Here is an 18210-nt window from a genome sequence, read left to right as displayed (position 1 = left end):
TCAGCCTTTACTTAAAAGATCTATCTAACTCACTTTAAAAATCCCCCAAACCCCCTAGGCTACGGTTTCTCAGATACAGCCCACTAGTGATATGGCAACCAAGGCTGGGTTGACGTCTGTGATACCGTCACATCTTCATTCTACTTAGCTTTATTTGGCTATTGCAATGGACAACAACCAGTTTGAGAATTGCTTTGGTATACAGTTTTGTAAGAAAGGTTTCCTTTAAGAATAAGTAGGTAACGGTTACCACACTGTTATCCATAGCACATGAAGTACTGTCGCATGCCTGTGAGTGTTCAGCGTTTTGGACAGAGATCTTAAGGTGACAAATGCTTGTGTTAATATGTAATCTGGCACGTTCACAAACTGGCCAGTCCAAAGTTCAGCGTAACTCAAAGCTTGCATTCCATCTTGGGGGAAACGGTTTCAAAAGGCAGTGTATTAATTCCTAAAATAAATCCTGGTGCACCACTAAAAACTGGCCCAGCCAACAAGAGGGACACTTTTTGACTGACTCAAAAACTCTAAAAAGACATCCTCGGCCACAACAGAGAAAAAAAATATTATATTTTAATGGCAGGGCAGAACATTTCTACCTTGGTAATGAAAGGCTCAAAACAAATCTGTAACATTTACATAAGTTTATAATCCAATTCTAGCACAGAATACAGTACTTACCAACATGAGATGCAACTAGATTACTGTGTAGAATGCATGCTGAGTGCTAAGACTGGGCCTGAACCTAATTTTTTTAACATAAAAATATAGTTTCTTTAAATGACCATACATATATAAAAATGCAATTGCCACAGCATCTTTGTTGCCAAAGGGAGAAAAAAATTAAATCAAAATAAAAAAAGATGAGACACCCATAAAGAAAGGACTGTTTTCTTGTAAATTTATAAGGCAAACTTTTTATATAATAAATAGGATACAAGGGTAGGGAGGGGGATTGGTGGATTTCTTTTGAACATATACATGTACATTCAGACGGATTTTGTTATTTTCTTACTGAAATTATACAAATTTTCCTTTAATAAATTTCTTTTTTTTTCTTTTCTTTTTTTAAATATAGTCAGTGCTTTGTCTTTTTTTTTTTTTTTTTGGCTGTACACAAAACCTACAAAAAGAGCAATCGATTTTAAATGTTATTGAACAATCTACTCAGAGTTCTTAAAAGTAATTGTCCCAAAAACGCGTCAACCAAATGCATGGAAATATGGGTAGGGCTGAAGAATGCCAATGCCTTTAAAATTTCCTTTCAAAAGGAGCAAATAGAATTTGCTACAATCCCCACTTCTATCCAAAATTTCTGTTTGGAGGATTCTTGGTAAAAAAATTTAAAACTCCCCTAACATCTGCGACTTGCTATGGTTGAAATAGACGTTCCCATCAATATGGATTAGGAGCAAGCTCTTTGCTTTAAAAAATAAAAGTTGGTGGGTTTACTTTAGAAATTGATGGGACGTTCATTCAACTCTGAATCTAGCAAAAGTTTCATAGGTTTCCTCTTTATTGCCCTTACGGCGCTAGGTCCTTCTGGGTTCTTATTCACAGCCAAATGAATATTCATATGAAGGAATCTAACCACCTCATACTTTTTTTGCTACATTGCCTACTGATGGTGGACTGTTAGAAATAGAAGCTGTACAAAATACCCTGGGAAAACCTATTTTTAAAAAACAAAAACGAAACATACACACACACACAACAAAACCTCCACTTATTACATCCCCCCTTTAGCCTCCCTTTTCTTTGTACTGCCAATAAGACGAGACGAAAAAAAAAATGAAAAAAAAATGTACACTGTTCCTCCCTTTTAAAATATATACATATGTTTGAAACACTCAAAAAATCTGAAGCGTTTGTGCCTGGAACAATTACTTTACAGAAATGTTCACGATACATACTCGTGGACCATTTATAAAACAAAAACGGAAACCACACACAGAGAGAGAACGGATTCACCAACATTCCTTCTTTGTCCCACCCCATACAGGTCGAGGTGGATAGGGAGATAAAACCCTACACACAAAACACCACAGTTTTGTTATGTTTTCCAGGAAGAAGAAGTAGAAGAAGAATAAGAAGGGGGAAAAAAGACTACTGGAAAGAAGACAATCTCCCCCGCCCCCAAAATCTGTGTCTCTGGAATTTAAAAAATAAAATCCGGGGGGCCAGAGGGGAAGGTACGCCACTAGCTAGTGTCAGCTATGTGGGGCTTAAGAGCTGTACAGGGTAGCAAGCACTCAGCATACATTGAATAACAGTCCTTGGAATATTTGGTCATATGGTGATCACTACTGAGTGATGAAGCAGAAGGAACTTGGTTTCTTGTTAGCCGCATGTTGACTGATGGAAGCCGAGGGAGGGGATCGTCCCACCTCCCCACACTTTGAGGGAGGGGGGACTTTCCCAGATTTTGGGAGAGGGTTTGTTTTTTGCACTCATGAGAAGAAAAAAAAGTCCCAAAATGATTTTTTTTTTAAAAAATCAACTTCATCTACTTACTTTTTGTGCAGATAAAAGACGCACAACTGCAAATAAGCGCTGCCCATCTGGTTTGGAAAAGGAACTTCAGACCCATGACTGGAAGAAAACCCCACACAGGTTGATCTACAGATTGGGAAATCCTTTCTTCCCCCCTCCAACTTCCATTAGGAAGAATACAGGTGCACTCCTGCCTCCTCCCAAGTGTAAATCTGCTGTCTAGTTCTTTGCTTTTGGAAGAACGGCAAATTTAAGCTGCTACCTCCCAAGTGGGTATTGCTGATTTTGGCAACTTGCAAGCAGAAGCCAGCCTTGCGCACATACAGCTCCCTTTAGTTCTCTTGTGGGATGTGTTAGGGACTGACCACTGAATATCTACTTCCAAACCTTTGATCTAATGAATGCTAGAAAGGCCCTGTGCTACCAGCACTTGGAAATAAAACTCTTGGAAGCAAACTGAACACTCACACTAGCACATAGTACCAGGAGGAAGGTTAAGGGCAAATCTCCACCCAAAGAACTCCCTGCTCACCTTTTCAAAAGTTTTAAAACGGAGATGGATAAACCTCATGTCTCATGGGAGACAAAAGCTTGATCACACTCACTCACTCTGGCACACATACACATCTCACTCCAGGAATCGATGTGCCCTTTCTTTGTTCACCCTGGATTTTCTCCCCCACTTCTGGAACCACTTCTGCATGCAAGGAAAAGAGAATGAACCATAAAAGTGCAACACTGGAGAGAGGTGTGATGTCTTTGGAAATTAGACGTGAGCTTGTTGTGCTAAACTGGAGAAAGACAGGAGGCAAGGGCAGATTTTCAGTTGTTGTAGAGGGCTGCACTTTTATGCCAGCTGACATGCAAGGCACACAGTTAAGTGGGAGAGCTGGGGCACAAACTAGGTCCTGAAGACTGTGGGGAGAGTGGGGCAGAAAACACACCAGAACTTTGTTCATAGGGAGGAGGAAGAGTTCAGCTCTAGAGGAAGAGCAGTAGGTTCAACTGTGAACCAGAAGGATTTGTCCAATACCAATGCTACCAAGCTGCAGTGTTGTACTACCAAAGTGGTCATAAACAGAACTACAGTACATGCTGAGTGCATTGGTTAGGCTGACTTTTTGTGGACATCCCGTAACACTCCATGCCTTGTCCTCCCTTTCACCAACCCAAATCTAAACCCGTACCTTGCCCCCTAAGCTGACTTGAGTGGAAAAAAAATGTTGTTTTTTTTAATGTTAGCAATACTCAGCCTCACTGGATTTCCCCTCACTGAGGGGGAAAAAAAAGAGGAAACCCCTTTCTAAAAGTGTAACAACACAGCCAGAGCTAAAAGGCAATTCAGCTCTAACACAGAGAAAAATTACTGGCAAGCAGGTTTGATGGGTCCGTTTTATTTCCCCTTGTCCTATGATATCAAACACCAGGAATAATGGTCAAGAAGCAACATATAATAATTTCTCAACAGACCATATAATTCCTAGCTTATCTATTGTCCTTGTTTGGATGTGGCGCAACAAGCAGAAAAAAAGCACCCCCCCATATATAATGCAATATACAGATATATAAAATTAGACATTTTTTCTGTGTCTACTTGGTGCTTTAAAAAAACAACAACGTGCACACACACGCACACAAACAAACAAACAGAAATTAAATCCCCAAACAAAACAAAACAAAATCAAAAGAGTTAGGCCTAACGTTAAACTCTACACATTTCTGGATAACTGAAACTGACAAGAAGTTTTATTTTCACTTGACACAGAAACATTGGGTGGTTCACAATGCTAGCAAGATAGAAACCTCTTGCACAGTCTCTCAGACGCCAGGCACTATATCCACATTTGTCTCTCAGGCTGAGCTGGGTGGAAGTCAACAGAGCTGGGGGCATGGGTGGAACTCACTTCTGTCTTGAGACACAGCAATGTGTCCCTCCAAAGAAACGGACAGATTGCCAAACGACAACTGGTGGTAACTCACTCCGGAGAAAGTTAGCTCTAACAACATCATACAGTGTGTATGTGTCTATGAGTGTGTGTAGCAGGAAGTGGCCAGCATTTTTTTTCACACTCTGCTGTTGACTTTACTACTTCATTTCATCTATATCCCCTTCTTTGGGGCCTGAACTAGGCAGGAGAGTCCAGGTCTGGGAAGAGTTGCAAAACAGAGCAGAGAAGCAACAAAGAAGTGCTGGGGTGGGGAAAGGAGATATGTGGGATCCACACCTTTTGCTTGCCCATTGGTACAAAAAGCGATGTGCTCCCCATCACTTTGTACCTGGCTTGCAACAACCCAAATGTGCCACCAAACATTTAGTTTGGCCCTTTGTTACTGACAGAAATCTATTCTCTTTCAGCCCTACATCATACCACAGCAGTCAGGGGGATAAGACACCTCTCATTTACCTGGAATGTAGAGTCACAGAATTGGGATACCGCATAGTTTTGTAAGCTTGTACCAAGTTGTATGATGTTAGCTCAGAACAAGGGTGAACAACCTGATTCATTAGGTATGTATTATGCATCTTAAGACCCTTTTCATGTTTTCAAGTAAACTTACATGCCCCTTAAAGCCCATGGTGAGTATTTAAAACAAGGAACAGCTGGGGGGGGGGGAGGTTTTAGCCTCCCCCACCTGTGCTGGTCCCAATCTGAATCAGTACCTCACACATTTATTGGATAGTTGGGGAAGGGAAGGATATTAAACTGTTCAATACATATTTAATGTATTACATAGCTTAACCCTAAATGTTTCAATCTGGGTTGTACTATTGTGGAAATGGGTACTGGTGTGCTTCTCCAATGTGTTCCTGGCTTCACATTGGATGTATTTTAGGTCTAAAGATGACCAATCAGGGTGCACATGGAAGCCTTATTAGTTTTTTTTTAAAAAAGATATAAATTTGTATAATGTAGTCAGATCCAGATGGAGCTTAAGTCTCTTTCTCTCAGGCTTTATCCAAGACACCATCAGAACCATGCAGTCTGCAAAGTCTGTGGTTCCATGTTTCTTCCCAACTGGGAGAAAAATAAGAAAGGATATATTTTATCTCTTGGCTTTAAAGTGCATCATTTTCCCCATGAAGACATTTTGAAAGAAAAACAGGAGCAGGAGCTCTTTCGGTTACAAGAGCAACTGTCTGCCCCAGAAAGTCATATTGTTTTGTGGCATCAGGAGCAGCTGGAGGGACAGATAAAGAGTTGTTAAATCTTGACAAAAAGAAGGCTCCTGCACTTTTACAAAACTCCTGCAGCAAAGACAGCTTTGGAGCACTTAGTCAGGGGAAGCCTTATCTGTCTGCGACAGCAAAAGTCACTGCCTCACAGGTCCAAATGCAAACTATTTTTTTTCTGCAATGTGAGTTCCTCACTTGTAGACTGACATGTACTATTATGAGTCTTAGAAAGGTACTAGAATGCCTTAGACTTTATGAACAAGGGCATAAGTGCACATGGCAGTGGCACATTTTTCAACATGTTTTCCCCAATCACATTTAAGAAAGGAAGTATGGGTCCACATTTTAGAGCAAAAGCTGCATGCAAATGATAGAAATGGATCCACCCCATGCCAGCCTACTTTTCCCATACCTCCTCTCCATAGGGTCCTTTTCCTAGCCAACCAGATTACCAGTAGCAGAGCTCGGCTGAAAAGAAAAGCACTGTACCTGTGTCTGATTCTTAAATCAATCCTCCAAGAGATTTGGTATATACACATGCCCAGTCTTGCACTGCCTTTCCCCATTCCCCTAATTTACATGAGTGTTAAACACTAGTCAAAATGTGAAAACCTTGCAGGCTTTTTCCTTTGCTGTGATTCCAAATTTCAAAAGGCAGTGTACTACAGTTCCCAGTCATCCTAATCACATTGCACCTAATGCAACTGATATTCATCTTATTGCTGGTTGTGTGCATGTGTGTAGGGAAAACTCACATGAAAAGTGTTGGTAGTGGACAGGTCTGCATCCTATCCTATCTACTAATCTCTGCCCCCCCGCCCCCCCTTAACTGAATAGAATTAATACATGAGGGAGCTCTACCCATGCTACAGGCTTGGAAGCCAGTGTAGAAACCGAGAGGCAAGTGATTTGCTCTGAAGCCGTTTGTACCAGGCATAAGGCCTCAGGTTAAAAACAGCCAAATGCAACTTTAGACCAAAAAACCTAAAATTTCCCCATCACCTAGTGGACAGTTGCTAACCTCCTTTCCATGCACCCCTAATAAATTTGTGACTTTTAAAAAATATCAAAGAAAAGCCCTTTGGGGTTTTAAAATCTATCACAAAATGATTTCTTCTGTAACTCTTTCTCCCTCAGTCCTTTTTTTTGTATGCAATTGTTCACATTTTGCCCATGTTTCTACAACGTAATTCTCAAGACACCCACCTCCATCCAAATGAACAAATTCATTTTTTAAAGATGGGTTACGTTTTTGGGAATGAGTGGGAAGGGTTATATTTCAGAATCCACTATTAGTAGTAGACTCCAGCTCCGAAACTCTGATTCAGTTCAAGTTGGGTAGCCTGGCTTTGTCCTTTGTAAACAAAAATGGGAAGACAGCCCTAATCTTACTACCACTGAGCAAGTCACTACACAAGAGGAGAAGAGAAAATCAACATTAGTCTTTGACCAGAGTGTAGGAAGCCCTGCAAAATAAGGAGCCCTGTCTGTTGCTGCAACGAAGACAGACTAGACCACCATTAGTCTGCGTGCAGTGAAATTGGAGTCTTTTATTAAGACCAGTGCATTCCTCCATATATAACCACTGCAAACTAAATATGTCCTTTGACTGTTCACCCACATGGAAAGAATTTTATTCTGACGTCAGGTGGGTGGGAGGAGAAAACAGGATGCCTCTATGCCAAGATATCTATCCAAGAATGAAAACAGACATGATTTCAAAGCCCCATTATCAGATTTGCCCAAGATTTTAAAAAAACATTTAGCTGTAGAGGACTCCTGATTTTATCAGAATGATACTGTAAGAGGGATGGTGCTTAACCCTTCCTATTTTCTTGATCTAAATGTTGTTTCCCACTCCCCACTACATGGTGGGAGGGACAAATATCACAAGGGTACCTGTACATTTCCCCAGCCGGACAAATAACAGCTACTAAGGACTGGGAAAAGCCTCACTCCACACTGTTGCTCTGCCTAAAAGTGAAACCTTCTGGCTCTCTGTTAAAATGGTGGTGGCTTTAAAAAATCATCTGTGTCCAAATCCATGTCTACTGGGGGTTTCAAAGACCTACAGGACAAGATAAGAAGTTTTGGTGATCCTTTGCCAAACTGTGACCCCTTTGAAACCACTGCTTCTATCTCTTGCCCAGATTCCAAGCTTGGACCCATGCTCCCCATCTTTTTCAGTGGGGTACTTGGTACTGACCATGATGGTGGTGGTGGCAGTGTGAAAATCCTCTCTGTGCTACATGTTCAGTTAAAAATAATAACAAGCAGTTTAGGATGGCTTCTGTCCCCTTCTTCCCCTTCCTTCATTTCTGCATTTTTTGTATTGAGGAAAGGAAGGAAGGAAGGAAGGAAGGAAGGAAGGAAGGAAGGAAAAAAAAAAAGATTTTGAGACTAAGTCCCACCCCTAGAACACGCTACACTTCTGCTAAGCCCTGCTTTCCTGGGGAGTGAGGAGAGGTGTGCTCAACTGTCATGGAAGAGCTTGGTTGTCAACCAGAAGGAAGTCCTTTGAAATGAAAGAAAACAAACAAACAAACAAACAAACAAACATACCAGGCTTCTCACTTTGGCCATTGCCATGTACCAGTCCCAGCACAGAAGTACAGGTAGTTTAACACACATTCAGCTACCATCCTGCCCCAATAGGAGAACAGGAGAGGTGAGCCAGTCTTCAGTCCAAATGCCCCATTTCCAATACGCACACAGGCACGCTCCAGACATCTTTCATGCCCTCGCTTCCTGACCAGTGTGCAAAGGCCTCCATTAGTGCAAACAGTGCCTTAACCTAACATCACTGATGAGAACTGGAAGAACGTCTCATTTTAACTCTTAGCGTGTGATGAGTGCACAGACAAGCACACACACACAGACACAACTACACACACTTCAGCACACTCCAGATTGCTTTAACGAAATCAAAGGCCCCTCCTTTCAGGATAGACACAGGAAAAGAGGACAGGCTCACAAAGCTGCTTCCAGATGCCCAGTGGTCTCTTAGCAGCAGAACTGTCCTGTGGGGGAGAAGGAAGTGGGCGGGGGGGGGGGGAAGAAGATATCCTTCCTAAGTGCTGGTCTAACTGGCAAATGGGGGGTGTTATAGATCTTCCAAAGCTCCACAACCCCCATTGCTTTCTCTCTCATGTGTACACACACGCACACACATCCTACTGAAAACTACAGAGTTCTGACTACGACTGGACAACTACATTACATGGCACTAGGGAGGTGGAGTGGAATACGCACACATGGCCCCCACAACCCCCCAATCTGTCCATGGGGCCTTGGTTAGGATGGAGGGCAAGCAGGATCAAGATGACAGGCCAGAGTTTGGAGTTACCCCCTCCCCTGCCAAACAGCTTGCCTTGTCAGTAGTATATGCAGCAAAGCATGGCAGAAGGGGCTGGGGCATATAAGGAAGGGCAGGAAGGGGGGAGAAGAGGGTGCCCCCATTCTGTAGAAAAAGTGCAAAGTGGCTTCCAGCCCTGGGAGGCATGCCTCTGCACCCCACACTGTGCTTGTCTGTATTAAAAATGAGGGGAGGGGGAGAGAGAAACATAGGAAGAATAAGGTTTCTTTTTTGAGGGGGGAGGGATGCTGACTGGTTGAAAGCTGGGGCACTGTGGGGAAAGGGGAGTCCTACCCGGCAGCAGCTGCCTGGAGTCTCATCTTGGGCATGTGGGGCTGGGAGTGCTGCCTATCCCTCTCTTTGTTTCCTCTGGCGCTCACTTGCTCACTCACCCCCCTCAAAGTCAGCTGACCCGCTCTGACACAGGCGTCCTGGTGTCCACGGCCTCGTCCCTGTTTGTGGGCCGGGGCAAGGCCGCGGAGGACGACACAGTGTCTTTGCGCTCGTGTTTGTAGGGCACTGCTGTGCCACTGGGTTGAGTCTTAGGTGGCTCCTTGGGGCAACCGTCGCTTTCTGGAGCCTTCTCCTCTTTACAGCTCTTGCTGCCGCTCAAGTCCTGGGGTTCAGCTGGAAAGCTCTTGCTGTCCTTGGGGCTTTCAGGGGGCTGAGCAGGGAGGCTGCTCTGGGGCTCTGATGGTGGCTGATGGGGAGTGTGGTGCTGATCCTTCTTGCCAGGGGAGGAGGAAGGGGCAGAGGTTGGCACTGCATTGCCACCCCGCCCTTTGGGACTGCTCTCTTTGCTGCGGCGCCCAGGGCTCTTGGCAGCTGTTCGCTGTCCCTTGGGGCCCCACTCCCCTGTGTTGCTCGGGGGAGGTGGGGTTGGCTTGGCTATCTCTATGCTGACAGTCTCACGGGTCTTGCGCTTCTTGATGGGCAGCACAGTCTCCCGGACAGCCTGGACTACTGGTTCCTTGATGGTTTTCTTTTTGGCTTCAACCACTACGGCTGCCACGCCACTGCCCGGCTTACGCCCCCGCTTCTTGGGTACAGCTTGCGGGTCAGACTCAGATTTCCGCTTGCGCCCAGGGCGCTTGATAACCATGACTTGTGCTGAGGTGGTGGCCCCACCTGTGCCTTCTGCTTTTGCTGCAGCTATAGAGGACTGTAAAGGCATCTTGACCAGTAGCTTTCCCGAACTTTTCTCAATCACCCGCTTCACTTGTACACCTTCCGAGGCAGCTCCTCTGGGCTTGGCAGAGCTGCTGCCTTTAGGTCGGCCCCGTCCACGACCTGTGCCGGAGGTTTTGGGGGCTTTGGGTTTCTTGGGAGGCCTCTGTTCTCGCCGTGAGGGGCTCCCACGTCCAGTCACCGTGAAATCAAAATCATTAGGATCCAGAGAGGTGTCTCCCACTTTTTCAAAGTAGGCGATAAGCTCAACTTTGGAACGGAAAGCCTTGCCCTGGGGGCTGCAGTTACGAGCCAGATATATGAGAAAAGACAAAAAGGGAAAAATGGGGTGGGGAGAAAAAAAGAATTAATGGCATTTCACCACAGAAACACAAATCAGTTTACCATATAGATTAAAGAAGCCTCCATGTTGAAGGAAGACATGAAAACTCCTTAGTGGGCCATGCTGTATTCGCTTCGTAATAGCCGAATGATTCTAGACTGGCAGATTGGAAACAAATCCATACAACAAGTAGCTTTAGGATTATTATTTTTTTAATCAGCTGCGAGTTGGACCCTGCCTATTTCCCCCTTTGCTCTGTACCAACATGTGTATCTGGCCCCAAGTAAATCCCAATTGAAACATGAAAGATGGGATGATAGACTGGTTGCCTGCTTTGCTTTAGTTTACCCACGCCCCTAAGAACAGTTGATATGGAACAATAAAACAGTTCTTTGGTGCTTTATTACTTAAAACCTATCCTTACCTTCTATTGTTAATTTTATTTAAAATCTGGCAAGAGAGAGGGAGGGAGGTGTACTAGGAGAAGGCATTCCACCTGCCAACCAATCTTTGGAAACAGCATGTGTGTTAGAACTGTGTTGATAACAATTCATTGGTGAATTTACCCATGTTTATCTCCACTTATAATGACTGCCAGATAACTGTCTTGTCCTTGCCAGCCTCTCTAGAAAATCTGCCGAACTACTGGCACAGGTTCCATCTCACCATCTCCAGTTGAGGAGCCTGGTGATTTCCTGCCATTCAGAGTAATACTGGGCTATACATGTGACTCAGAGTGAGTCAGGAGAAGCTTTGTATATACATTCAGTCTGAGAAAGGACTAGGAGGGCTTTCAAATGAATAGTTCAAGCACTACTGCTCAGAAGCCATTATGTAGCCATTCCAACTTTCCCTTCTTAAAAGGTGGGCGGCAGGGGGGAGAGCAAGGAAGATAACAGAAGCAGTGGGGAAAAACACTGTAGGGTTATGAGAAGAATCCTCCCACAAAAGTGTATTAATGGGGCAGAGTGGTTATAGGATAAAAGCACTGTCTGCAGGAACCTTGAACTTAATCCTGAGATAGTGTTGCTTTTCCTGATAGGCACTGATCACAGACTTTATGAACAAAGGCAGAGATAGGAACCTACTGGCTTCCTGATTTTCTTGAGCTACAGTTCTCATCAGCCCCAGCTCATCTGCCTAACAACTGGAACTGATGGGAATGGTAATAATAATAATAATAATAATAATAATAATAATAATAAAAAGTTTATTTATATACCGCCCTTCGAAGCATCAGGGCGGTTTACAACAGTGCAGATACAATACATAAAATACATGAAATAATAAAACAAGAACCACAAACAACAGTGCAATTAAAATAAAACTCCTGCCAGGTCTTCAATGCTGCTAGTAAAAGAACAAGGGGGGGGGGGAGAAGGGCGTTCAAAAGGGAGGAGTCAGGGGTATGCCTGCTTGAAGAGGAATGTTTTTATCCCCTTCTTAAAATGGGCCAAAGAGGTGGCCGAGCGGAGCTCAGTGGGCAGCGAGTTCCAGAGGGTGGGGGCCATGATGGAAAAGGCCCTTTTAGAGGTGTTAACTAATCTGACCTCTGGAACTACTAATAGATGCTGCCCTGTTGATCTGAGTGTGCGGGGCGGATTGTAAGTGTAGTAGTAAGTGGTAGTTTGTCTGACAAGCTAAAGGCTGCTCACTCTTGATGTAAGGAAGGCAAAAGGGTCTCCTTGGGGATGTTCCCATTAGGTGAAACCCCGCGTTCTGAATCGAATCCAAGGAGTGGCGTTCCTATTAGGATCCGATTTAAACCTAGAACGGTTCTAGAGCAACCCGCAATTGTCCCCACTACAAATCGAATCGTAGAGCGGTTTAAAATTTTGAATCGATTTTTCGTCATTTAACGCGCGTTAAAAAAGACGAAGGGTCTGACCTTCGTTTTTCCCTTGATTCGAGTTAGGAACCGGAGCATTTAAATAGGAACGACAACCTTTGAAATCGGGTTAGATGGATGGGAGGAGCCGAGTGCGATGGGGCTGGCCTTGGGGGAGTTGCCCTTTCTGTCCCCATCCGTCGTGGCTGTCGCCATTTTTGCTTCCCTCACCCCTTTGTCCACTGTGGTCTTTCAATAAGAGATAAGGATTATTTTTATTTTTTATTTTAATGGTTTACAGGCGCTTAATCTCTTCAGCGCTTTAAGCGCCTGAAGTCCCGGCTGCTCAAGCGCCTGCATCTGCCGGTGGATTGCAACCTCCCCTCTGTGTGGGGAGAGCCCATTTCTAACGGAGGAGATGCAGGAAGGGAAGGCTCCTCTCGAAGAGGCATTCCCTGCCCGCTTGGGCTCTGATCTCGCCCAGACAGGGAAGGGAAGGCTCCTCGCGAGGAGGCATCTGATCTCGCCCAGGCAGGGAAGGGAAGGCTCCTCGCGAGGAGGCATCTGATCTCGCCCAGGCAGGGAAGGGAAGGCTCCTCGCGAGGAGGCATCTGATCTCGCCCAGGCAGGGAAGGGAAGGCTCCTCGCGAGGAGGCATCTGATCTTGCCCAGGCAAGGAAGGGCTCTGATCAATGGGGGGGGGGGGGGGGATAGAGCCTTTCTCCCTCCATTTCTCAAATGGAATCTGCCTTCTCCTCCAACCCTGGAAAGAGAATCTTTGGGAAGAGTGCTCCCTCCCTGCTTTTCCAGCAGCCTCCTTCATTGATCTCTGTGCTCTCTGAAGGGATTCTCCCTGGCTGTCTTGGGAGACATGAAGAGGGGATGCTGTCATGCAAAACCTATCCCATAGTTCCTCTGGAAAGAGCTTGGGTTTCCTAAATTTGCTTTCCTAAATTCGCTAAATTCACAAACAGTCAATGAAATGGAAACGATGCCAAAAGATAAATCGCTTCCAAATATTCCGGATTAACGTTACGTCATTCTGACGTACTATTGATTGACAGCTCCAAATAAGGTATGGAGGAGAAGAATCGCTTTATTTAAACACCGATTTCATGCCAAGTAGGAACGCTTGCAGGTAAAAACTTCGATTTAAAAAACCAGATGGGAACGAAGAATAAAAGCGATTCGGAACGCGGGATAAGACCAGGGTTATTTTGAATCGGATCTACTAAAAACGTTATATTTTAAATCGTTTCAAATCTTAAGTGGGAACATCCCCCTTCTTATGCTGTCAAGGCAAGAGGGGAACAGAAATGCATTACCTTTTTTGACCATCAGAGCATGGCTGAAATTTCTCCCTACACACAGTGCCTGAATTTACCATTTGCTTTAGGCAGAAACTGGTAAAGTCTGTCACTTACATACAGAGGCTTGGAATATGGTAGGAAGGAAAACATGCTCTTGCACACAAAAAGTGTGATCAAAATCATGCTGCACACTCTCGAAGGGGCAAAAAGACATTAGGAGGGAGATGATGGTGGGGGACTCTAGTTTTCCCCAACCAGTGACTGGGATTGCCCCACATACTTCTTGTTGTTATAACTGGAAAGACCAGTGGTTCATGGGGTAATTGTCCTGCACCAGGGCATGTGGCTTGGGGGAAAGAAGACAACTGGGCTTCCTCAACCTCCTCTATGGGCTGGATGCAGAACTTCTGTGGGCCAGATAAGGCCAGGGGGAAGGGAGTTCAAGTTTCTCCCCCTGTGATATAAAGGGACAAGAGCTGTGAAAAACCTTTTAATGCTTTGTCAACATTAGACAAAGATGAATTACTAATGGGTTTTCTTTCTAATTCTACTTTTTGTTGTTGTGTGCGTTCAAATCTTCTCCAACTTATGGCGACCCTATCTTGGGGTTTTCTTGGCAAGATTTGTTAGGGGGTTGCCTTTGCCTCCCTTTGAGGCTAAGAGAGTGTGACTTGCCCAAGGTCACCCAGTGAGTTTTTATGGCTGAGCAGGAACTCAAAGGGATGTCATATTGAGGAGGTAGAAAGCTTGTTTTCTGCTGCTCCAGAGACTGGGACCTGGGACCATGGATGCAAGCTACAGGAGAAGAGACTCCACCTCAACATTAGGAGGAACCTCCTGACAATGGAGCCCTGGTGGCGCAGTGGTTAAATGCCTGTACTGCAGCCATTCACTCAAGACCGCAAGGTTGCGAGTTCAAGACCAGCAAAAGGGCCCAAGCTCGACTCAGGCTTGCATCCTTCCGAGGTCGCTAAAATGAGTACCCAGACTGTTGGGGGCAAATTAGCTTACTTGCTGTTCACCGCTATGATCTTTGGAATAGCGGTATATAAATAAAACATATTATTATTATTATTATTATTAATAAGGGCTGTTTGACAGTGGGACACATTCCCTCACAGTGTGGTGGAGTCTCCCTCTTTGGAGGTCTTTAAACAGAGGCTGGGTATGCTTTGATTGAGAGTTCCTGTATGGCAGGGGGTTGGACTGGATGGCCCTTGTGGTCTCTCCCAACTCTATAATTCTATGATTCAAACCCTAGTTTCTCAGAGTCACTACACCACACTGGCTCCTGTATCACTATTACTACTACTACTTACTGTAACAATGGTCACCACCACCACACCTCAAATCTGGGGGGAGGAGGGACAAAGAAGGGGAATGACTATGCAGAAAACAATGTCAAGTGGATAATTAGGAAATGATGATTTCTGGTTAGACCATTAAAAACTAGTGAAAAATGTTGGTAATGCCAGACAAAAGGCATGGGTCTTGAATGGTCTTCCATGCTAACAGACAAAACTCACACTGCCTCCTTGCAAATACAGGACCAGCCCACTGGCAAGTCTGTTTTTAGCCCACCCTTCAGCCTGTGCTGCATTTCTATTTTCAGAAGATTAACAGAAGAGGAAAATTCAGAATGGTGATCCCTTCCAGCAGTCCAAAATGAAACTGTGGAGTTAATAAGCCTTTCAGTTGTGCTCATAAAAACATACAGTGGACTCAAATAAATGAACTAGGAGTACCAAGTTTAACTGTCTAAGATCACAACTTGCTAAAGGTCAGCAAAAGTAAAGTCTTGGAAATCAAGCCTTCAACTCTGCAACCCCACCTATGGGGGGGGGGGGGGGTCCAGTGGCCTGGCTCAGATTTTGAAATGCTACTTTTGAAAAGCAATTGTGGTTGTGATGTTCCAAAAATAGTTATTGATCTAGTTTGGTTATAGGTCTAGTTTCATTGTCTAGAAAATAATTACAGTGTGCCCATGTCATAAGTGGGCGCATTATATGTGGCTTTCAGTATATGCTGAAAGCTGCATCGGAAGAAGCACCTGCACGCGTCAGAAGGAGTAATGGTGCCACCATGAGACCGCGAGCATGAGCCCCATTACTTCTAACGGGGCTCAAACATACACTGAATTTCTTTTACGTAGGGAGGTAGTCCGGAACGGATCCCCTGCATAAGAGAAGGGAGCACTGTATTTGCTTTTCTACTACAAAAAGGAATTAAACTGAGCTCTTTTTAACTACAGTACTTACTGTAGCCTACCATCCTATGATTTAAAACTTAAGATGTTTTGCTGCATCCTTGTAACCAAAAAGTAAATAAAACCAGTTGCCATTATGTCCTCTAAAAGACATTAAATGTTTCATGGTTATGCTCTACTTACTGCAAAAAGGAATTAGTTACTTGTAACAATGACACATAACTTTCAATTTGTGGTTTCGCAGTGGTGAGGGAAAGGATATGGCATGTGCTCAAAGGCCACACATCCCAGGGATGAACCAGAGTACAAATCTGGTTCTGTGACTAGACTACGCTAAAGACTTGCTCATTTTAAACCTTGGGGAGAATTGCCTGCTGAAAACACCCCAGCACCAATGCCACTCACTTGATAAGGTAGACGTCAAATTTCCCTGCGGAGCGACCAGATTTCCTTTGCTTGAGCTTGCGAGTCCAGCCTTCCGGCAAGGTGGGGTCATCGTACATGGGCCCACGATCCCGGATGACAGAACGGCGCTGTTTTGGAGAAGCAGAAGCTTCGGGCACAGCAGGAGCAGTCCCAGCTCCTTCCAACATCTCTGCTTTGCCTGCTTCAGCTGGTTCAGCTGAAGGCTGCGCATGCTCATGCTGCTTTTCTTCTTTCCGTTCCTTCTTCACTTTTTTGGGTTTGGGGGACTTATCCTTCAGGCCTTGTAAGTCTTGGTCCTCAGATTTTTCTTCCCTACAGAAAGAAAAATAAGTCTTTATGATCATTAAGCATGCTGCAATGCAAGTTAGGAACAGGAGGAATGGGCAGACCTAGGACCATTCACCCACAGCCACACAAATAATGCGCCTCCCCCAAAGCACCATCTGCTAAGTAAGTAATAAAAAATGCAGAAATCCTGGAGTATGAATAGATTATTATACTGATAGGTGATTATTGTTAACAGTGAGACAAACTGCAACTCAAAATCAAATTAAAACCTATTGAAAGTATCTTCAATAGTGCTAATATGAAGCTGCTGTACAGGGCACCAGCATGTTCTTATTTTGGATAGATGATACTCTTATACAAGATGTAGGGGAAAAACTTTTCCCCAGCAACAATTATGGGCAGTACAAGGCAAATTCCTGTTTTTATCTCTAAGGCAAAGGTAGACAAAGTGCCACACCTAGGCTTCATAGCATCCCCAGTCTTTTTTGCACCCCTAAGAATTGTTTTTTAAATGTGACATCACATCACTCAAATTCCGCAGCAAATCACTAAATGCACTACAGTGAATAGGGCTGCCAATTTATTTTAATATCAATAGTCAGTATAAATATAATTATCAACAGCCAGCACCAAAGTAATTATAAATGTAAGTACACAGAATGTTCATTTATATAAACTTAATAACTACTAATCACATAGAAGTGGGAGAGAGCGAGCAATGGTGTAGCATGTTGAGTATTGGACTAGGATTTCAGGAGACCAGGATTTTCCTGATCAGCTGTGGAAATCCACTGGGTGACTTTGGGCAAGTCATAATCTCTTTGCCTCAAAGGAAGACAATGACAAATCTCCTCTGAATAAAACCTGCCAAGAAAATCCTAGGACAGGGTCACCATATGTTGTATCATCTTGAAGGCACACAATGAAAGGGGGAATTGTATTTGTTAATAATCAGTCGGGACATTTTAATGAATTTTAAAACATTTAACCAAATTATTTTTAATTAATTTAAGCTATTTTTTCATATAGTTATCTAAATGTTATGTATTTTAACAACAAACGTAACCCTTTTGCATGAACTTTACAAAATCCTACAGACTTAAACATGACACCCAGTCCCATAGGAGCTGCCTCCTCCTGTTTCAGCATCACCTTTGAAATGGAGAAATTCACAGAAACAAGTCCTGAAAATAGTTTTCAGATTTTTGAAATAATTTTTTTGATGCTTTGTCCCGCAGTGATATTCCAGTATCTCTTCCCCACTTCCTCGCCTGCTTTTAGAAAGACCAGACATTTACTGGCAGAATAGAGACTTGAAAATTAGAATGGTAGAAAAGGACTCTGATAGTTCATTTTAAAAGAACAGTATAACCACTGAAGACTGAAATTCTTGGTTCCACGTGATCTCAGTTCTTCTACTATTAAAGGTCCTTTGGTACAAAGGATGAACCCTTCCAAAAATTAAACCAAGAGAGCTAGAAGCTTCTCTTATTTGCTTGGGCACTTGAATGCTTAGGGATCTGAATTTTGGTTTTCAGCGTTGGACAACAGCAATACCTAAAGTACTTAGGCTGATGCTTGAGAGCACTGCACCCTCCCTCCAGATGTACCAGATAAAT

General features: G+C 43.9%; 1 protein-coding gene and 1 long non-coding RNA gene across 3 annotated transcripts in view; one reads left to right on the top strand and one right to left on the bottom strand.

The window, feature by feature from the left end:
* LOC149322969 (uncharacterized) overlaps nt 1-18210 on the top strand; it is a 74922-nt gene that overhangs the window by 48589 nt on the left and 8123 nt on the right. The gene's annotated exons all lie outside the window — the stretch shown is intronic.
* The window catches only part of MECP2 (methyl-CpG binding protein 2), a 97977-nt gene continuing 83483 nt past the window's right edge, over nt 3717-18210 (bottom strand). For both annotated transcript variants that reach the window (XM_089485523.1, XM_089485516.1), the window contains exons 2-3: nt 16283-16615; nt 3717-10489 (exon numbers count right to left, since the gene is read on the bottom strand). In XM_089485523.1, coding sequence (XP_089341649.1) covers nt 9427-10489; nt 16283-16470 — 1251 coding nt within the window. In that variant the 5' untranslated portion in view covers nt 16471-16615 and the 3' untranslated portion in view covers nt 3717-9426. The remainder of the gene's footprint in view (nt 10490-16282; nt 16616-18210) is intronic.

This window comes from Sceloporus occidentalis, unplaced genomic scaffold, assembly GCF_023333645.1.
Source record: "Sceloporus occidentalis isolate IW3139 unplaced genomic scaffold, rSceOcc1.0.p SCAF_1, whole genome shotgun sequence".
In the NCBI taxonomy this organism is placed as follows: domain Eukaryota; kingdom Metazoa; phylum Chordata; class Lepidosauria; order Squamata; family Phrynosomatidae; genus Sceloporus; species Sceloporus occidentalis.
Note: the sequence above shows the minus strand (reverse complement) of the source record. Positions and strands in the feature narration are given on the sequence as shown.